The sequence below is a fragment of the Hyperolius riggenbachi genome, chromosome 1 (genome assembly GCF_040937935.1).
Source record: "Hyperolius riggenbachi isolate aHypRig1 chromosome 1, aHypRig1.pri, whole genome shotgun sequence".
NCBI lineage: Eukaryota > Metazoa > Chordata > Amphibia > Anura > Hyperoliidae > Hyperolius > Hyperolius riggenbachi.
In genome coordinates this window covers 177293174-177316406 of record NC_090646.1, presented here as the reverse complement: position 1 = coordinate 177316406, position 23233 = coordinate 177293174, and the positions used below count along the sequence as shown (strand labels likewise).

At 42.9% G+C, this 23233-nt stretch overlaps 1 protein-coding gene across 1 annotated transcript in view; it reads right to left on the bottom strand.

Moving 5' to 3' along the window:
- Nucleotides 1–15262, bottom strand: part of CTSO (cathepsin O) — a 46950-nt gene extending 31688 nt beyond the window's left edge. The window contains exon 1 of the mRNA XM_068278880.1: nt 14923–15262. Coding sequence (XP_068134981.1) covers nt 14923–15180 — 258 coding nt within the window. The 5' untranslated portion in view covers nt 15181–15262. The remainder of the gene's footprint in view (nt 1–14922) is intronic.
- Between the last annotated feature and the right edge of the window lie 7971 nt (nt 15263–23233).

Here is a 23233-nt window from a genome sequence, read left to right as displayed (position 1 = left end):
TCTAATAGCATTTATATGCCTGATAATTTTTTTGTACATGACCATGAGCATATCAGCTCCCTTCACTCTCTCTTTATTGTATATCCAGCATTGCATGTTTTTTTGCACATTGAGCACTAGCACTTTGGTTTTTGGATACCAGGTAGGAATTTATCAAATTATTGAGCGAACCCGGGTTCTCACTGTCCATTTGGGGCTCCTGTGTGAACCCCAGTTTGGATTTTTTTTTTTTGCAGCACATGTCTTATCTGTCTATCTTGAGGTGAGGCACTGCTGTTGATATTTATTATTGGGCATTATCACGTGTCTAAAAAGGGTGTCTTTGGTGTTTCACTTACACTTTTTAATTGTTTTTATTGTTTAAACTGTTCAATAAAGTTTGTTTTTTGATATTGTGGTGGTGCAGTCTACTGTATATATACAGTACAGGATCCTTTGTTCTTTACTATTCATGTGGCTTATTTATCCTGTTTATGCACGCCATCTTTATTAGGGTGTGCAGATGTATTCTATTCACTTATAGACACAGAGAGCTCACCATCAGTGTGAGAGATATATATCTGAATGACCGGCCTTCAACTTGTTATTGCATGGACAGTGACAGCAAAATATTGTTTACCCTGCTCAGACAACACATTCATGTTATAGACAGCTTGTCTCTGTTATATATAGAGAAGTTCTTCATCCATACCGCCCAACTTTTTGAGATGAGAAAGAGGGACACTTAAGCCACACCCCTGCCATACCCCTGATCACGCCCCCAGCAAACCACTAGTCACGCAGATCATAAAAATTTCATAAGAAAAATATGTTTTATATTTCAAACCACCCTGGTCCTTTCTATCCTGGTTCATTTTCCTTCATATTACATTTTTTAAAATTAGTAATATATCAATTTAAGGAATGGGAATAAAGTAAAGAGTCAAACACATGTTTTACTTACATACATATATACATACATAGGCTTGCAAAAGTATTCGGCCCCCTTGAAGTTTTCCACATTTTGTCACATTACTGCCACAAACATGAATCAATTTTATTGGAATTCCACATGAAAGACCAATACAAAGTGGTGTACATGTGAGAAGTGGAACGAAAATCATACATGATTCCAAACATTTTTTACAAATAAATAACTGCAAAGTGGGGTGTGCGTAATTATTCAGCCCCCTTTGGTATGAGTGCAGTCAGTTGCCCATAGACATTGCTTGATGAGTGCTAATGACTAAATAGAGTGCACATGTGTGTAATCTTATGTCATTACAAATACAGCTGCTCTGTGAGGGCCTCAGAGGTTGTCTAAGAGAATATTGGGAGCAACAACACCATAAAGTCCATAGAACACACCAGACAGGTCAGGGATACAGTTATTGAGAAATTTAAAGCAGGATTAGGCTACAAAAAGATTTCCAAAGCCTTGAACATCCCACAGAGCACTGTTCAAACGATCATTCAGAAATGGAAGGAGTATGGCACAACTGTAAACCTACCAAGATAAGGCCGTCCACCTAAACTCACAGGCTGAACAAGGAGAGCGCTGAACAGAAATGCAGTCAAGAGGCCCATGGTGACTCTGGACGAGCTGCAGAGATCTACAGCTCAGGTGGGGGAAATCTGTCCATAGGACAACTATTAGTGGTGCACTGCACAAAGTTGGCCTTTATGGAAGAGTGACAAGAAGAAAGCCATTGTTAACAGAAAAGTATTAGACGTCCCGTTTGCAGTTTCCCACAAGCCATGAGAGGGACACAGCAAACATGTGGAAGAAGGTGCTCTGGTCAGATGAGACCAAAATGGAACTTTTTGGCCAAAATGCAAAACGCTATGTGTGGTGGAAAACTAACACTGCACATCACTCTGAACACCCCATCCCCAGTGTCAAATATGGTGGTGGCAGCATCATGCTCTGGGGGTGCTTCTCTTCAGCAGCGACAGGGAAGCTGGTCAGAGTTGATGGGAAGATGGATGGAGCCAAATACAGGGCAATCTTGGAAGAAAACCTCTCGGAGTCTGCAAAAGACTTGAGACTGGGGCGGAGGTTCACCTTCCAGCAGGACAACGACCCTAAATATAAAGCCAGGGCAACAATGGAATGGTTTAAAACAAAACATATCCATGTGTTAGAATGGCCCAGTCAAAGTCCAGATCTAAATCCAATTGAGAATCTGTGGCAGGATCTGAAAACTGCTGTTCACAAATGCTGTCTATCTAATTTGACTGAGCTGGAGCTGTTTTGCAAAGAATAATGGGCAAAGATTTCAGTCTCTAGATGTGCAAAGCTGGTAGAGACATACCCTAAAAGACTGGCAGCTGTAATTGCATCAAAAGGTGGTTCTACCAAGTATTGACTCAGGGGGCTGAATAATTACGCACACCCCACTTTGCAGTTATTTTTAAAAAATGTTTGGCATCATGTACGATTTTCGTTCCACTTCTCACGTGTACACCACATTGTATTGGTCTTTCACGTGGAATTTCAATAAAATTGATTCATGTTTGGGGCAGTAATGTGACAAAATGTGGAAAACTTCAAGGGGGTCGAATACTTTTGCGTGTGCGTGCGTGTACATATACACACATACATACATAGAAAGAGGGACAAAGTCCTGAAAGAGGGGCAAATGAGGAGGAAAGAGGGACAAATGAGGAGGAAAGAGGGACAGGGCCCCCAAAGAGGGACTGTCCCATTGGGAGCTATGCTTCATCTTCAAATATGTAAAACATTTCTTGCTCAAGATGTGCATGAAGGCCTAAAGCAAACCTGAACTAAGTTTTCCTTCACCTGATATCATCACTGCCCTGTTCAACACATCTAAATTGCTAACTAATGCACATGCCATCTAATTGAGGTTGGCAGAGCTGCAGATTGCATAGTTTCTGTCATCGGCAGGACTGTGGAGTCAGTACAAAAATCAGACTTCAACTCCCCATTTTTATGAAACCACAACTCTAGGTACCCAAAATTGCTCCAACACCTCGACTCAGACTCCCCAGCCCTGGTCATCTGAGCTGGCATTAAAAAAATTCATTTCTGACTGAAACAATTATGTTTACATTAGAAAGCATCAATAGGACAGGGGCAGGTTCAGATACCTCCCAACTTCAGGTACCAAGAAAAAGGGACACAGACACGCCATTGCCCCAAATTCATGAGTGGCTCATGTAGTCGAAGCAGACTGTGGGTGGAGCTAAAGGTGTATGAAACAACCAGTGTTGTGCACCCTCACCCCTAAGTAAATAATATGGCCTTCAACACCAAACTGATATACGAGACGTAACAAATGGGAGACTGTTAGCAGTGGGGTCCCACAGGGGTCTGTACTGGGTCCAGTGCTCTTCAATGTATTTATTAATGACCTAGTAGATGCAGTAGTGAGCAATGTTGCTATTTTTGCAGATGATACAAAATTGTGCAGAATCATCAACTCTCAGGAAGATAGTGTCATATTGCAACAGTATCTGGATAGGATGGCTATATGGGCACATACATGGCAGATGAAGTTCAATGTTGACAAATGTAAAGTCATGCATTTTGGTCGTACCAATGGTCTAGCACCATACAAAATAAATGGGATACAGTTGGGGACATCAAACTTGGAGAAGGACTTGGGAGTACTCATCGACAACAAGTTAAATAATCGTACTCAATGCCAAGCCACTGCAGCTAAAGCGAACAAAATTTTGGGAGGCATTAAAAGGGAAATAAAAACTCAAGATGCTAGCATAATATTGCCCCTGTTTAACTCTCTAGTAAGGCCACATCTGGAATATGGAATTCAGTTCTGGGCACCACATTCCAAAAAAGATATTGCAGTTTTAGAGCAGGTGCAGAGACTAGCTACAAAATTGATACGTGGGATGGAAGGTCTCGCTTACCAAGAAAGGTTAGATAAACTGGGTTTATTTAGTCTAGAGAAAAGACGCCTTAGAGGGGATCTAATTAACATGTATAAATACATCAGAGGGCAATATAATAGCTTGGCGGATGAGCTTTTTGTCACTAGGCCTTCTCAAAGGACTAAAGGACATGATCTGCGCATGGAGGAAAAACGTTTTAGCCTTTTATTTAGGAAAGGGTTCTTTACAGTAAGAGTGATTAAGATGTGGAATGCATTGCCACAGGAAGTCGTTATGGCAAACTCTATACCTGCATTTAAAGGGGGCTTAGATGCTTTCCTTGCGTTGAAAGACATCCATGGCTACAATTACTAGGTTATGCCTAATGAGGTTGATCCAGGGATTTTATCTGATTGCCATCTGGAGTCAGGAAGGAATTTTTCCCTTTTGGGGCTAATTGCAGCGTGTGCACCAAATGACATTCAGCAGAATTTCTCTCAAAAATACATAACTGGGTAGAGTGCCGGTGTCAATCAACATAAAAACAAAAAATAATAATTAGGCAACGTATCCCCGTAAAAAAATATAATTAGGTAGCACATTCCCCCAAACATATTTAGGCAGCATTTCAAATCAATAAGCAAGAGTACCCCCATAAAGAGACACTGAAGCCAACTAATTTTGCCCATTTTACATTATAATTCGCTTCAGTGCTCTCATGACAAGTAAACTGCAGCTTCCCTGCTGCAAAACGAGGGCTGCAGAGCCCCCAAATCCCTGGGGGGGGGGGGGGGGGGGGGACAATCCAGCTGGCATTTCCTGGAAGGGGCAGAGCTTTCAGCTTCAGCTCTGCTCCTCCTGATGTCAATCGCCTTCCTTTACAGAGAGGGGCGGGGAGAGGCGGAGATCCGCGTGGTGATTGACGGCAGGAGAGGCAGAGCTACAGCTCATAGCTCTGCCTCTCAGAGCAGCAAAATCCACAACCAAGTTGGTCGTGGATGTTTGCAGGGGGATTTGGGGGCTTTTGCGGCGGGGACGCGGTGGTTTACTTGTCATGAGAGCACTGAAGCGAATTATAAGGTAAAATGGGCAAAATTAGTTTGCTTCTGTGTCTCTTTAAATCCTCAAACATAATGCCCTCTGACTACAGCACAGCCTAATACTGATACCTATGCTGTGCTCCTTACAGCTTTCCCTGGTGTTTCAGCAGTACCCCTTCCCCCGTTACAGTACTCCCTGGTGGTTTAGTGGTCACACCTTCCTAAAAGTCTAGAAGCCCCCCCCCCCCCCCCCCCAAGTATAACTAGCTCTACCTGGTAGTCTAGTAGTTACCCATTCTTACCCCATATAGCTTTCCCTGGTAGTCTAGTGGTTTCCCCCTCTCACCTCCATATTTTTCCCTGATATCCTAGTGGTCCCCCATTCTTCCTCCATGTAACTTTTCCTAGTATCATAGGGGTTCCCCTGTCCAGCCCTATTTATTTTTTTCTGGTAGCCTAGTGGTTCCCCTTTTACCAGCCCATTTAGCTTTTCCTGGTAGTCTAGTGGTTCCCTCCTCCATATAGCTTTCCCTGGCATCCTAGTGGTCACTTCCTTTATGCAGCAATTGGCACAGGTAGCTATGCAAGGTAAATAACGTACCTCACTCCCGTCTCTAGCTCTGCTCCATTCCCTGCACACAGAGCCAAATGTAATGAGTCCTGGGTGATTTTTGTTCAAGTACAGATCAGACCACATCACCCCAGCAATCGTTACAACCGACTCGGCATGCAGCTGGGATCCTTCCGATGCCACTCTGCATTGCTCCGTTGACAAATATTGAAGAGGGATGTAACAGCTACAAAGAAGCTGCACTACTTATTTTATGTTTTTTTTTTTGTTGTTGTTTTTTATGTTACTAGTTGGCAAAAAAAAAAAAAATATATAGTGGCAACTTCTGAAACGTAATTAAACACTTCAGCCTACAGCGTCGAAAATCTTAAGCATCCGAGCAATGTTCACCTCCCATTCATTCGCCAATAACTTTATCGTTACTTATCACAATTAATTGATCTATATCTTGTTTTTTCTGCCACTAATTAGGCTTTCTTTGGGTAGTACATTTTGCTAAGAGCCACTTTACTGTAAATGCATTTTAACAGGAAGATTAAGATAGAAATGGAAAAAAATCATTATTCCTCAGTTTTGGCCATTATAGTTTAAAATTAATACATGCTACAGTAATTAAAACCCATGCATTTTATGTGCCCATTTGTCCCGCTTATTACACCATTTAAATTACGTCCCTATCACAATTTATGGCGCCGATATTTTATTTAGAAATAAAGGTGCATTTTTTCAATTTGCGTCCATCACTATTCATAAGCTTATAATTTTAAAAAAAATTAATAAGATACTCACTTGACATGTATATTTAAAAAGTTCAGACCCTTAGGTAACTATTTATGTAGTTTTTTTTTTTTAATTGTAAATTTTTTAATTTTTTTTTAAATACAAAAATGTATTTGGGTAATTTTAGTTTGGGAGGTAAATAGCTAATTTTAGATGTAATATAATGTATTTTTTTATTTAATTTAGGTATGTGGGTGCAGTTTACTATTTGGCCACAAGATGGCCACATTCAAAAAATTCCTAGATGCGAACGATCTCGCATCTAGGAACTATAAGAAGAAGGTGATGTTTCCTGGGGGCAGAAATACCGCGCTCTCTGATGAGAAAGCGTCGGCATTTCTGCCGGAGACTTAGATCGGTGAATGGGAATTATATTCCCATTCACTGATCGGGGGGGCAGCGGGAGCGCGGGCGCGCGCCCAATCGCGCGCACCACACGACTGCAGCAGCAGTGCCCATCTGGACGGATATATCCGTCCAGATAGGGCGAAGTGGTTAAAGAACAACTGTCGCAAAAATCCCAAAATTTTAAATATATGTAAACATATACAGATAAGAAGTATGTTTCTTCCAGAGTAAAATGAGCCATGAATTACTTTTCTCCTATGTTGCTGTCACTTACAGTAGGTAGTACAAATCTGACAGAACCAACAGGTTTTGGACTAGCCCATGTTCTCATGGGGGATTCTCAGGGTATTCTTTATTTTCAAAAGCACTTTGTGAATGGCAGTTGCGTTCCGTCCAACTGCCATAAAAGTGTACGGTGAGCAGGGAGGCTGGCCAGCATCATTGTATAAATCTTTTTCAAGGAGAGTCTTTATATAAAAAAAAAAAAAATAAAGGCCATGCTGAAAATGCCCTATAGAGAGATGGACTATTCCAAAACTTGTCAATTCGGCCAGATTTCTACTACCTACTGTATGTGACAGCAGCATAGGAGAAAAGTAATTCATGGCTCATTTTCCTCTGGAAGAAACATGCATCTTACTTGTATGTTTTTACATTTATTTTAAATGTTAAAACTTCCACAACAATGGTTCTTTAATGTTTTTCCAATAGCTGCTAATTTGCCATCCTTTTTGCAAATACATTACATTGATATGTACAGGACAAGAGGTGTAACCCTAAAAAAAAAAAAAAAATCCAGTGCAGGTTTGCTGGAGAACTTATGTCCTACTAGCTCAGGACAGCCTTCCTAATTCAGCCTTCTTATTGTTTCTTGCATCATAGTCCTAACAGAGCTTTACACACAGTAAGTTGCTTCTGCTGCTGTTAAGCTTTGCATATTAATACAGCCTACATACAGCCTCAGGAATGAAACTTCCCGATGTAAAGAGGGGGGGGGGGGGGGGTGTTCACAACTCTTAATCTGAGGACATACCAACAAAAGTTTAGGTGATACCTTTAATGACTAACTGTACAAGATTTCCTTGCAAGCTTTTGAAACTAAGTTTCTGCTTCAGGCATGACACAGAACTAGATCAGAACTGCACCTATGTCTATGTTATGTATAGCAGTAGCCTGTTCTCAAAGGCCTAGTGCACACCAGAGCGGTTCTGCTGCGGTTTGCGATCCGCTTGCGGCTGCGGATCCGCTTGGGTAATGTATTTCAATGGGCTGGTGCACACCAGAGCGGGAGGCGTTTTGCAGAAACGCATACTCCCGGGCTGCTGCAGATTTTGGATTGCGAATGCGTTTCTGCCTCAATGTTAAGTATAGGAAAAACGCAAACCGCTCTGAAAAACGGCACTTCAGAGCGGTTTGCCAGGCGTTTTTTGTTACAGAAGCTGTTCAGTAACAGCTTTACTGTAACAATACAGGAAATCTACTACCTAGGTTCTCAACATGCGGTACGCGTACCCCAGGGGGTGCTTCTGATGGTTTCAGGGGGTACTCGGGCTTGATATACTTAGCCAATAATAACAAATTTAGAGTTTTAGAAAATGATAAATCTTATTTAAACACCAAATTAGTATTTTAGCTAATTAAAAGCAAGCAATAGTAAATGCTTGGAAAATGTTTAGAACGGATAATCATGTACTACGATTAAATATATAATTGACAAGGGGTACTTGTGATAATGTTTACTATGCTAGGGGGTACTTGGTGAGTACAGGGTTTGAAAAGGGGTACACACCGATAAAATGTTGAGAAACACTGATCTACTACACCAAAACTGCTACACACAACCGCAAAATGCTAGCTGAAACGCTACAGAAAAAGAAGAAAAAGCGTTTCAAAATCTGCTTGCATTTTGTGGATCTGCTAGCGGTTTTTGGTGTGCACCAGGCCTTTGTGTGCCGACTTTGCTGCTTCCCAAATATTTGTGGATTTCCTGTGGTCCCAGTGTCACTGTATTTGTATATAGGGAATGGCAGGGCTGTCAGAAAACTCCCACCCTACCTTTTGCTCAAATGCAGGTGGGGTGCGGGGGTAACAGCTCGTGCAACTTACGCAAGATGCTTGGAAAGCCAGTTTCATAGCTTCTGATAAATTAAAATAAGGGGGAACGTATAGTGGAAGAGAAACTGTAGTCAGGGAAATGTTGATCAAATATTCCCCCAGACTCTAATCAGCTAATTAATCCAAAACACCTGAAAATGGTTCCTATTTCATATACTAGTTTCAACTTTTAAGTTGAATTATTGAAAAAAAAATTTGCAGGTTATATTCTATTTTTTTTTTTTTATTTCAGCTGTATAAGTAACTGTTTTAAAACCATCCTAGGTAAAACCAAGATTAGTTCTATGTATATAGTGACATCTAGTGGAGATATTGATATCTGCAGACATTTATAATATTTTGACTTATAAAGTGATTTATTGATCATTATTATTATTTTTTTATATAGCGCCAACATCTTCTATAGTGCTGTACATAGTACAAAACAAATAGTGTGAAGCATAGATACAGGAGAGGTTAAAAACTCCATACAATCAGGACATCCAGCAATACAAGTACAAACACAGATATAGATATGATAGAATGACATCAGAAAAGAAAAAAAACACAAGGATTAGGTCCCTGTCCTTCCAAGCTTACAGTCTAGTGGGTAGCGGGTTGGAGACATAGCTTTGTTTGGCACAAAAATATAACATCTGAGCATTCGGCTTATCAATTGTTATATTTGCCTGCCAATCCGCAGGCAATGCTTCGGGCAGATCAATCAATCAATCAGATCCATTTGTCGATCTGTGGAGGATCAATCAAATAAAGGTAAAAACAACAAACATGTGGGTTATGGCTCTGGCACATGATTCTTAGGGCCTGATGCACGAAAGGCCAGTCATTTTCCTTGCAAGTTTACAAGTCCTAATGCCAGAGGAACACTACCTATTACTCTATTAGCGGTAAGGCACGTCACACTGGGCGGCATCAGACCCTTAAAGAGACTCTGAAGTCTCGTTTTTTACCTGCTTTTTCCTTATAATACTGTTCAGCACGATTGCCTCACTAAATTCGCCACATCCCCGCGGGGTAGATGAATCATTTATAGCTGACAAACAGCCCAGCAAAGCTCCCGGGCTTCTCTTCCTGGAGGGGCAGTCAATCTCCTCTGATCGCCGCCTCTCCCCTCTCAGTCTTCCTTTCACTGAGAGGGGCGAGGAGGAGGCGGAGATCAGCAGAGATTGATTGCAGAGAGGCCGAGCTACAGCTCAAAGCTCAGCCTCTCTAGGAAGAGAAGCCCTGCGTGTCAGGGCAGCACAATCTGCGACCAGCAAAGTCGTAGAACTTTGCTGGTCTATTACTAGGCAATAAATCATTCATCTGCCGCGGGGATGCTGCGCATTTAGTGGAGCAATCACGCTGAACAGGATTATAAAGAGAAAGCTGGTAAAAAACGAGACTTCAGTGTCTCTTCAAGGCTCGTACACACATCCAACATGCACACAACCAACATGACACCATACGACCTGTATGTTCACACGCCTAGACGGCTAAACAATCCATCGGGTGACACTGCAGGGCCGAGGCTGTACAGATGCATCACTAACATGCAGGCTAGCAATGTGTTCTGTTGCTATGCAGGGGGGAGTGGCACAGGAATGACATAATGTGTGACTCAGGTGAGTGGGGAGAACAATGCTCTCAGACGTTGCTTGGTCAAAGTGATTCTCCAGGTAGATCGCTGGCTCAGGGGTGGGGAGGTCAAGGGTTTCCGTACACACGGTGGATTCTCAGCAGAGGTGGGCAAGTTTCACCTATGGTGTGTACAGGGCATTAGAAAATTAGCCACCACATACAAGTACTTATTTGCTTTGGTTTACAAACATACAGATCCCTTGTATCTAGTATTATCTAACATGCCAAATGTAACTAAAATTGTACATGTGATTCAAAAAACACATCTATCAAATCTGACAGTAAACTATACACCTCAACATATCCAATCAATGAACTGTGGTAAATAACTTTGGATAGTTTAACTTTCAAAAGCGTCTTCCAATCACTTTTCAAGAGAGAAGCTGCAGCAGCAGTCATAACTCATTTCTTCAACAACTATCAAGCTTTGGACAAATCCCACGCTGTCCAAGTCTCTGCCCACAGTGTAATCTCAGTCCGCTCCCACCCAATATGCAAACTGACTGGAAGTGGGAGTGGGGAGGGAAGAAGGTCAGTAGAGACTAAAGTCACACTTCCTTCAGGCCAAGCACCAAGAAACTGCTTTTATCAGTTGGGTTTGCCCTTAATTTGATAAAAAATAATTATTCTACTATACTAATGAAGAAGAAAAGGATACAGGGTATACGTACGAGTAAAAGCATCCTATTCCATAGAGCTATGCTTATGTAGAGATGATCAATTTTTGTGTTCATGCAAATCTGGTTAAAATAGATCTTTAGATTGGTCCATTTTTCAATCAAAATTTGTTGCAACCGCATTTAATTGGTCCAGCTTCAATCTAAATAAAAATTGCAACAGAATTCTGTAACTGATCATCTACAGTCTAGGTTAACGTTGATACTTACCTAAGAAAAGGGAAGGCTCTGGATAGTATGCTTTCCCATTCCTCCATCAGACCCGCAGCTCCTCCACTGTCAGTTGGTAAAGCTGTTCACCCTATCAGCTCTTCAGAACTACTGGTGTCACCTGGCAGTTCCAAGGAGATGTATATTGCTACTGCCAATGTGCGAGTCTGCGCTGTGATTTACTACAAACAACTCAGAGACACAAGTAGTTCCTAAGAGCTGTTCAACCTAGCAGGCCAAATTTACCAGCGGACAGCACAGGAATGACAGGTCATCCAGAGCAACTGGAAGGCTCTATACCAGGCATGGGCAAACTCGGCCCTCCAGCTGTTACGGAACTACAAGTCCCACAATGCATTTGCCTTTATGAGTCATGACTGTGGCTAACAGACTCCTGCAATGCATTGTGGGACTTGTAGTTCCGTAACAGCTGGAGGGCTGAGTTTGCCCATGCCTGCTCTATACTATCCAGATCCTTCACTCTTCTTAGGCAAGTATCTAACCCAGGCTTTCTAAACCTCGGTTCTCTGGAATTCCAGGGTTCCTTGAGGACATTGCAGGGTTTCCCTGGCATTTTTCAGTCTAAAGAGCATGGCTTCAGTTGGTGGGGTTAAAAAATACCACCTTGGCTCTATAAAACAAAAACAAAAAAAAGGGGGTTTAATATAAGGAGCATGGGAATGAAAAACAGTATGTTAGTGGGGCAGTAGAATAAAGAGCCCTATTATAAAGGGAGCACTATAATTGTAGGAGCCATAATTAAAAACACTGGCAACCATAATAGATAGGGAGTGTTATAAAGGAGGAACATGGCCTTTTAAAGTTTTACCTGAAAAAAAAAAAAAGTATATGTAGCTGGGGCTTCCTCCAGCCGCCCTTAGGCCATGGGCACCCTTGCTGTCCTCCCAGGCCACTTTGAACCTCCGTTGGCTGGCCCGGTAAACCTGCTAGTTGCGATCTACCGTGTCCTTGCACAAGTGCAGAATGCTCCTGGCGCAAAAGGGCCACACATGCACAGTAAATTGCGGCTGGAGGATTTACCGCTCTGGCCAGCGGAAGATCTAAATGGCCCAAGAAGACGGCAAGGGAGCACACAGCCTAAAAGGGGCTGGAGGGAGCACCAGGCATGTATAAATGCTTTCATTTTTTTCTCTCACATTTCCTTTAGGCCACTTGCACACTGCATCCCACCGCAGTACATTTCCTCACCGCAAGGGCCATGCAAGTCTATGGAGACTTGTACAGTTCATGTGATGCAGTGCGCTGGAAGTATCAAAATTGATGCAAATTCTGCAGCACGTTACCACATGATCTGTGCCTACCGCAGATTATGCAGCAATGCAAGTCAATGGGTGACTCAGGCAGTGCGCACAACGAGAGCGGAGTGCGATGCGGACCAATAGGAATCCCAGTGACAGACTTCCTGCCCAGCAGGAGTATGTCACTAACCGGGGGGCCCTTATGCATATGACCCTGTCGCTGCACAGTTGCGCAGGGTCATATGAAGCCTAACCATCTAGTGTAAAACTGGACTGAAAGGGAGTTTGAAGCGTTTTTTTTTTTTTTAATAAAAAACAGTTACTCACCTAAGGATAGGGAAGGCTCTGGGTACTATATAGCCTTCCCGTTCTCTTCCCAGTGTCCGCATTCCCCCGCAGGCTCCCCAGTTTGCAGTCCATGACCAATTGGTTGTGGACTGCTCTCTTCTGGGTTAGGGGGACTTCGGCAGTGTTCAAAAGCACTTGGGCTTCCGAAGACGGGCCGCTCTGTACTGCGCTCGCGCCTTCTCTCATGCACTTGCGCATTACAGAGCCGCCTGTCTTCAGAAGCCTGAGTGATTCTGAAGACTGACGAAGTCTACCGCGGCAGGAGATTCAAACAGAGCAGCCTGCGGGGGAACGAGGAGATCGGGGCAGGGCTCTGTAGGACCCAGAGCCTTCCCTCTCCTTAGGTATCTGTTTTTTCTTTTTATTTACATTACAGAATCACTTTAAAAGACTGTGCCTCCTGGAAAATAAATCCCCACTCATGCAGGGGATTCCTGAGAACCCAAAAATGATTTTAAGAGTTCCTCCAGGGTGAAAAGGTTGAGAAGACGGATCTAACCTGAGGTTGAGTTTCCTCATTTCAGTATCCTCAGACCCAAATTTAGACCCAAACTCGGCTGTAAAAGATACACCACAGCATAATAACCTTTAAAGAAAAAGATTTCTATGTTACAGCTGATACAAATCCTGCAATAAATCTGTGGTGTGTCTACTTCCTGCTTTTATGGAGCAGACATATTAACATCCTGTGTTTACAAATTAGCTGGAAGGACTGGGTCTCAACCTGGATTGTAGCAGTTATAGCAGAAAATCTTTTTATTCCATAGCAGCAGAAAGCACACAACGTTTCGGCACAAGGCCTTGTGCCGAAACGTTGTGTGCTTTCTGCTGCTATGGAATAAAAAGATTTTCTGCTCTAACTGCTACAATCCAGGTTGAGACCCAGTCCTTCCTTCTTTGCTGGTTTGCCACATTTGCACCTTAATGGATCCAGGTGCTGACTGGTCGACTCCCTGGGATTAAAATTACACTGCACAGTTGAAGCCCTGGGACTTCCTTTCTTTCTGTGGTTTACAAATTAGCTGCTCTGCTCTGCTGTGACAGAGGAGATTCTGAGCTGACACAGCTGAGAGATCAAATTACACCGGCGATTAGTCACAGATGAGGGGGAATTAAGAGCAGCTAAGCTCTTTAAATACATTAAGGGTGCATGTCTCTGTTTTCCTTCTGTCCTGTGCAAGAGTTCCAGTCCACTTTAACCAGCTGAGCGGTCTGGACGAGCTCAGCTCGTCCAACACCGCCAGCGGCTGCCGCTCAGGCCCTGCTGGGCCGATTTTAATGAAATAAAAAGCAGCACACGCAGCCGGCACTTTGCCAGCCGCGTGTGCTGCCTGATCGCCGCCGCTCTGCGGCGATTCGCCGCGAGCAGCGGCGAAAGAGGGTCCCCCCAGCCGCCTGAGCCCAGCGTAGCCGGAACAAAAAGTTCCGGCCAGCGCTAAGGGCTGGATCGGAGGCGGCTGACGTCGATGACGTCACTCCGCTCGTCGCTATGGCGACGATATAAGCAAAACAAGGAAGGCCGCTCATTGCGGCCTTCCTTGTTTATTCTGGGCGCCGGAGGCGATCGGAAGATCGCCTCCGGAGCGCCCTCTAGTGGGCTTTCATGCAGCCAACTTTCAGTTGGCTGCATGAAATAGTTTTTTTTTTTATTTAAAAAAAACCCTCCCGCAGCCACCCTGGCGATTTAATCAGAACGCCAGGGTGGTTAAAGAGGTACTGTGGTATTATAAAAATTAAACAAGCTGACACTTACCTGGGGCTTGTTTCAGCCCCCTGCAGCTGTAATGTCCTGCACCATCCTCCTCAGATCAACCCTTCCTCGCCGCTGGTCCCGGGCTAACATCCGTCTAAACAGACAGATAATGCTCGCTCCCGCTGGCGTCATTAGGAGCTTACTGCGCAGGCGCAATACAACTTTCCATCTCTTCATGTCCACTGTGACAATACTCCTGCCTCCATTTACCTGAACACGGTAACACCTAACTTGCTGTACTTGGCTGCCCCTAGTGGATACTCTACATATTCAGATCTCTGATAACGGGTGTCAATGTCATGCTTGGGAAATTCATGCAGGTCGCATCCACTCTAGTAAAAACCCATATAAGATATATAAATACCAGGAACACTTGGTATCTTTCTTCAAATAGCGGACTGCCTGCGGGGTACTTGCTGCCGAATATCTCCATAAACTTCAGGGAAGTTTCATTCCTCCCAGCAGACGCCGCCACGGAGTCCGTGCTGCTGCCATTTCCCCCAGGCTGCTGCAGACAGGAGGTCCCGTCCGCTCGGCATGGAGAGCTCTGCTGCACGGGCACAGCCAGAGTGACCAGAGCCAGGAACGCGGAGTACAGCAGCGCACACCGCCACAGCAGCATCGCGCTATGCAGCCCCGACCATTCCTATTCACTAATCACCAGCTCTATGCGAACTGCAGAGCTACAAGGAAGTGAACGAGAGTAATCATGTCTCAGCACAAGAGTGAGAGCTTTGTTTTATTGCCAAGCGACACGGCAGCGCCATCTTGCTGGAGACTAGAGGAAGTGCAGAACTTGTGTAACATAACCAAATAAAATAAAATAAAAAAGACGCTGAACAATAACGTGGTGGTGCATAGCTTCCAACTGTCCCTCTTTTGGAGGGACAGTCCCTCTTTGGGAGCCCTGTCCCTGTGTCCCTCCTTCCTCCTCAAGTAATTTGTCCCTCTTTCAGGACTTTGTCCCTGCTCTTACTATGTAAATAAATATATGTATTTCTCTACTAAAATGTGCTTGATTGACTCTTAACTTTATTCCTATCCTTTAAATTGATATATTACTAATTTTAGAATTTTAATATGAAGGAAAATGAACCAGGATATAAAGGACCAGTGTGGTTTGCATTATAAAACAACAAATTTTTCTTATGAAATCTTTATGGTATGCGTGGCTAGGGGTGTGATCAGGGATGTGGCAGGGGTGTGGCTTAAGTGTCCCTCTTTCTCATCTCAAAAACTTGGGAGGTATGGTTAATGGTTAAATTGCTGCTTACTGTATACTGAAACTAAAGGAGATCAGTCACCCTCCAAAAAATTCAGCTATGAACCTATGGTAATAAACACAGTGTTTAGAAAATGTAAGAATATGCAAAAGTTTTATCCTAAAGGAAGCATCCAAGCTCCTAAAAAAGTGAGATCTACTTACCCCACCAGGTCGGCACCTACTACGCCTGTGCGAGAGCCGCTTGTGGTCACGCTGAAATCATGTGGAGTGTTCTGCGCAGGCGCAGAAGTACTCCAGACCATGTGAGCGCGGTCGCCAGCAGGGCTCGCACATGGTACTGTGATCAAGGTTGTTGCATTGAAAAGTGATTGATAATTGTAAAACAAGATCTGTTGTAGCTCAATTTATATGTAAAAGTGTTTGTGTAACTTAACCTTTTTATCCCGCAGCTTTTACCGGTGCACCGGCTGTGAAGAGGAGAAGATTGTATTTTGACCTGTGATGTGCAAGGAAAGTGTATATTTGTGTTAAAAAGTGTTACTGGTTGAGGAAGTTACACGTGGCCATTGTTATGGTCACAAATAAATCCTTGATATTCGCATCTGAGTCAGTGTCTGGTGGATTCCTCTCAGCCGGGGCTGAACGCTAAGGATAAATTGGGTCACACAGATCCGCCATCAGGATCAGGTAAAAACTGACAGTTTTTACAGCCAGTGTGCTGTAAACTGTCAGTTTTCTATTTGTTCCTATGTAGCTGCAAAACCTTCCGTTTCCGTTCCGCTGAGCGAAACGGTCCAGAAAATTGGGTCCTGCAGCACATTTTTTGTCCCTTCAGTGTAACGGACCACAGAACCGTACGGCCGGTTCTGTTGGCAAACGCAGATGTCAACCGGACCCAAGTAAGGGTCAGTGCACACCAAAAACCTCTAGCAGATCCGCAAAATGCTAGAGGTTTTTGAAGTAGATTTTCAGAGCGATTCTAGGCATGTTTAGAGATTTTCTAAACATGCCTAGTGTTTTTTGGGGCGTTTTTGTGAAGCAGATTTCATATATTGTTATAGTAAAGCTGTTACTGAACAGCTTCTGTAACAAAAACGTCTGGAAAACTGCTCTGATCTAGCGTTTTTCAAAGCGGTTCGAGATTTTCCTATACTTTACATTGAGGCAGAAACACATTTGCAAACCGCAAAAATGCTGCAGGAGCCACGTTTGTGGTTTGCTAAAACCTCAAACCGCTGGTGTGCACCATTCCATTAAGTTACATTAGCCAAGTGTTTTCAAAACGCTACCAAAAATGCTTGGTGTGCACCAGCCCTAAAACTGGCTTTTTTGGTGTTACTTAAAGAGGAACTCCAGTGAAAATAATGTAATAAAAAAAGTGCTTCATTTTTACAATAATGATGTATAAATGATTTAGTCAGTTTCTGCCCATTGTAAAATATTTTAAATCCCTGATTTATATTCTGACATTTATCACATGGTGACATTTATTACATGTTGGCAGGTGATGTAGCTGCTGCATGCGTTTTTGACAGTTGGAAACAGCTGTAAACAGCTATTTTCCACAATGCAGCAAGGTTCACAGACAGGAAACTGCCAAGAGTACGTACCCAGAATTTCTTTGTGGGAGGGTTTTCACCACAATATCAGCCATAAAGCGCCCCCTGATGGTCTGTTTGTGAAAAGGAATAGATTTCTCATGTAAAAGGGGGTATCAGCTACTGATTGGGATAAAGTTCAATTCTTGGTCAGAGTTTCTCTTTAAGTATCCGTTTAAGCCGGAGAGGACACAAAGCAGGGATAGAGTAAGAGGCTCACAGGGACCAACTGGCCGGTGTTTGCCTGTATACTAAGTGAATATACTGTACTTTGAGGCTACTTTCACAATGCCAATGTGCGTTGCGTTGCTACACAACGTGGATAAAACGCATCATAGGTGTGCAATGTTTGTGTCGCACATTTGAGAGTATAAAGCCCCGCCTTTTTAAAACAGATGTGCGCATGTGCAATGGCTATAACATAGTGTAACGCATCACAAAAATTCAAACATGCGAGCATTACCATAGACTAACATTGAACGCCTGAATGCATGATTTGCATAAGCACATCGCACTGCTTGCACTGTGAACGTTGCATTGAGTTTTCATTGCTCTGTGATTTCCGCCGTTACAAAACCTCCGTCATGACGCAACGCAATGGAGCACTGTGAACGTAGCCTGAAGCTGGATTCACAGTGGTAAGTTACATAACACATGCATTATAATGCATGTAAACTGAACTAGTGTGAACTGCAATGGAGACTGGACATAGACTTTCGCACAAAGCCTGCATGCGGCGAGTTGGAATAATGCGATCAGTTACAGTGCAGTACTGTGAACAGGCCCATAGAATTGTATGGGCAGTGAGCTGACATGCAGCATTATTCTGCGATGCAACTGAGCACTGTGATTTAGCCCTAAATGGATATTTGAGGTAGTCCCTCATATTACATAAAATTGGTAAAATTGGCCCAAAAAAAGATTGTATCAATAGTGGGCACCTTTAGATAATTTGACGTTCAACAGATTTTTAGAATGTACTAATTATCAGGGACAATCTGGGGACATTAGTTACATATAATGTTGTTATGTCTGAAACCCCTGTATGCATGCTGAATTGTTGAGGCTCTGTAAAATCAATGTACTGACTGGGCACAGATAACAGTGGGACACACTCAAATCTTTTGCATGACCTGCATGCCAGGGTCCCGTTTCTGCATACCAGTGTGCAGTGCTAGAGTATCAGTATTCTCTGTACAAAGAGGATATCTTTGTGAGTGATCACTGGGTGATTAAGAATAGGTCAAGAAAAATGTTAGTAGAATGAATAAACAATGCCCATACAACCCCCAAAAATATTTGCATGCTTGAAGGAATACTATCGATTCACATATTTTTTTCAATTGACACGGGAATTGTTTGGGAAGTGCTGCTAAGTACTGGTGTATACATTTTAGTAGCAACTTCTTTGTTTACTGTTATAAAAATAATTTCAAACTTTACTGACACCAAAACTGGGCTGACTGAGCCATGAAGAGATGGGAAATTCCCCTCACACTTGATCAGTTAACTCTATGGGCCTGATTCACAAAGCGGTGCAAACTTTTTCGCGGACTTTTTCGCGCGCAAAGTGCCGCGATTCGCGCGATCGCGGACTTTTGTGCGCGCAATTTAAATTGCGCGCGCAAAAGCCCGCGATCGCGCGAATCACGGCACTTTGCAAGCGCAAAAGTCCGCGAAAAAGTTTGCACCGCTTTGTGAATCAGGCCCTATGTGTAGCTCTGTGTGTGACAGAGAGAGACAGGACACAGGAGCTGCAGCTGTTGGGAAGCTCTGTTTATGACTGAAGTGTCTGAAGAGATCAGAGGAAATGTAACTAATTGTCACAGCTTTTCATACTGTTTTTGCTATCAGAGTTTGATATGTTTGATATTTGCTTTCTGTAGTCTGATATGCAACACTGGCTGTGCATTGAAGCAGACACCTCTTCTGCAATTGATTTGTCCCAATATAGCTAAATCCTACCCTCAATAAATTACAGCTTTTGCCTCTGATATTTAACATGAAAAGTAGGAAAATTTTTACACAGCTACTTAGACATTATTTACACACTGTCATTTTAGAACACTTGGGTATCGATAGTATTCCTTTAAAGGGAACTTGAACCGAGTAAAAATATTTAAAATAAACATGATTGATGTACCTGCAAATGAATATTACATACTAACCTCATCGTCAGTTCCTCTCAGAAGCTCACCATTTTCTTCTCACAATAATTACTTACGATTCTGACAAGATTTGGTTAGAACTGAAATATTTCAGTTGCTGGCAGTTATATATCAGTTGCTTCCAGTTATAACAGAAAGGACAGCTGATGAGCAAGGTAATGTCCATGTTTCCCCATGGTTCAAGTGGGCGATATTACAGTTTAACAGGGTGGGGACCAAGGAACTGTTATGGGGTAATGGCCATTTTCAAAATGCAGGGCGGATAATTCTATTGATCACAGTGGAGAAACAGCATGCAGGAGAGTAGAGGAGAGGAGAAAGAGATTGATGAGTAGACTGTACGGGAGGTAATTATGACGCGTGTATATTTATTGTGACTTTTAACTTTCAGTTCAGGTTTGCTTTAAAGTACCACTCCAGTGAAAAAAGTAAGCAGTAAAAATCTAACAGAACCAACAGGTTTTGGTCTAGTCCATCTCCTCATGGGGATCCTCAGAGTTTTCTTTGTTTTCATAAGCATTTCCTGAATGGCAGTTGCAAAGGTTAACTGACAAAATAATGTGCAAGTGAGTAAGGAGGCTGGATGGTATCTTACTACAGGAAATGCTTTTGAAAACAAAGAAAACCATGAGAATCCCCAGTGAGGAGATGGACCAGTCCAAAACCTGTTGGTATCATATATTAACTGCTTTCTTTTTTGTCCAATTTAATTGTTTCCTGACCCCATGATTACTGTGAGCCAATCACTGTAATCACACACGAAAATGGAAAAGACGACTCTGGTCCTTGAGAGGTCAGGACCATCCAGTCCTCAAAGGTTTAATGCAGTTAAATCACATACCGTGTAGCTACCCATCGGTACTGGAAATTCGCATATATCACCAGAATTTCCTGCTGGGGTTTCCTGTTGGTCAGTGGTTGTTCACTGACAGCATACTGACCAACAGTAAAACCCGAGGCAAATTGCAATGCTTTTGCCGGGGATCGCTGTACAGCCACAATACTGCTGTATAAGGAACCCTGGCAAATGTACTTGCTTGCATAAAAAATAACTTAATTACATGAGGGTTCCCTTCCCCCCTTTCTCAAGCCTCTATAACCCCTTGTAACCCATGAAGACTAGAATAGCCAAAATTTGGTACCTTGGCTACGTGGGTAGCTATACCAGTCCCATAGCTCCCAACTGTCCCTTTTTCGGAGGGACAGTCCCTTTTTGGGAGCCCTGTCCCTCTTTCCCTGTATCACCCATATTTGTCCCTCTTTTAGGACTTTGTCCCTCTTTCTATATAAATATATACATTTCTATACTAAAAATGTGTTTGATTGAATCTAAACTTTATTCCCATCCTTTAAATTGATATATTACTAATTTTAAAATGTTATTATGAAGGAAAATGAACCAGGATAGAAAGGACCAGTGTGGTTTGAATTATAAAACAACATATTTTCTTATGAAATTTTTATGGTATGCATGACTAGGGGGTGTGGCAGGGGCGTGGCTTAAGTGTCCCTTTTTCTCATCTCAAAAAGTTGGGAGGTATGCAGTCCACATGATGTCATAGTATGGGGGGGCTCTGGAGGAGACGGGCAGCAAAGCTCCCCCTCTCCCTCAATGCCATTGTCCATACCTACGCAATTTGCCTAGTGTGAAAGGAGCCTTAGGCCCCGTTTACACGCAGAGTAGGGTCACACTTTTTAAAAACGTATCCGTGACTCAGTTTTTTGGCCCTGATCAAAAACGGAGCTACGGATACCAATGTTAAACATAGCAACCTTCTTCACTCAAAAATAAAACTGATCCGTCTGCGTTCAGGGGGATCCGTTTTGAAAAACTGAATGGACAATCCCAGCATGGCAGCCCCCTCCTCCCACAGGCTGGGCATACGTTTTCATGGACTGGAAACGTATGCTTTAATTACATTTAAAAAAAGAAAAAGTTTGAAACGGATCCGATCTGCTAAGGACAAGTGTGGACCTAGTCTTAATCAGTTGGTATGCGTTTTTTTTCTTCTCTATAGCAGTGCATTGTGAAAAAGATTTCAGTTAAACGCGTTAAGTGTGAACTGTGCCATAGGAAAACATGGGCATTACTTTGAAAATCAGTTGTCCTTTCAGTTATAACTGAGTGCAACTGATTTTAGTAAACGTGGCCCTAATGCTGCTAAACAGTTACCAGTACCAGTTACCTGTCACGTGACAAGCATTACAGGGTGAGAAGATGTTACCCTGACAGATGCAAATTACACAGAAACAATACCTTGCATAGCATAGAAAAAAAAAATTAATTACGTGTATATGAAAAGTGGTCATTTTTGCACATGTCATTGGGATTGGGAGTAATCCCAAGATGTCACACAGCAAGCCATTGCAATGTTTGAGGCTAACTTTTGCTTTGTATGTTTACCTTTAAAGTCAGGAAAAGCCAAAACGATTGAGGAGCAAGAACTGGGTGAGAAATAGAGACCAGTTCTACCATATGCCATTCTTAAAGGGAAACCGAGGTGAGAGGAATATGGGGGCTGCCATATTTATTTCCTTGTAAACAATGCCAGTTGCCTGGTAGCCCTGTTGATCTTTTGACATAAGCAGTGTCTGAGTCAAAACTCTGGAACAAGCATATAGGCTAATCTAGTAAAACCTGAGTCAGCTGAGTCAGAGCACCAGATCTGCTGCATGCTTGTTCAGTCAGTAGATGATACCTCCTTTCCCATGAGAAATCTTTTCCTTTTCACAAACGGATCATCAGGGGGCTCTGTGTGACTGATATTGTGGTGACACCCCACTCACAGTGTGATGTAAGGACCATGGTTCTGACATCACACTGTGGGAGCATTGTTGCATTGTGGGAAATAATAGTTTACTGCTGTTTCCAACTGCCAAAAAAGCAAGCAGCATTTCCTTCCACAGACATCACCTGCCAGCAGTAAAAATGTCACCATGTGATAAATGTCAGAATGTAAATCAGGGAGAGGAAAGATTTTACAATGGGCAAACACTGACTAAATCATTTTATACATAATTATTGTAAAAATGAAGCACTTTTTTATTACATTATTTTCACTTTAAGTTAAACAAATTTGCCCAGTTTAACTTACCTATGGCTTCTCCTAGCCCCCTGTAGCAGGGGCGGCTCCAGGATTTTTTTTAGGGGGTGCCATGCAGGTGCTGGATCTCTTCTAGGGGTAGCTGTGAACTTGTGGCACCCGAAAAAAACAGGTTGTGTGGCCAAACACAGGCACGTGGCCAAAAAGGGCATGTCTATGCACTGGAAAGTGAGCGTGTATAGGTTATATAGTTGCCCCAGTATAGGTAGTGTAGTTCCCCAGTATAAGTAGTATACCTGCCCCAGTGTAGGTGGTATAGCTGCCCCAGTGTAGGTGGTATAGCTGCCCCAGTATGGGTAGTATAGATGCCCCAGTATGGGTAGTATAGCTACCCCAGTATAGGTAATATAGCTGCCCCAGTATAGGTAGTATAGCTAACCCAGTATAGGTAGTAAGGCTGCCCCAGCATAGGTAGTATAGATGCCCCAGTATGGGTAGTATAGCTGCCCCAGTGTAGGTAGTATAGCTGCCCCAGTATTGGTAGTATAGATGCCCCAGTATAGGTAGTATATCTACCCCAGTATAGGGAGTATAGCTGCCCCAGCATAGGTAGTATAGATGCCCCAGTATAGGTAGTATA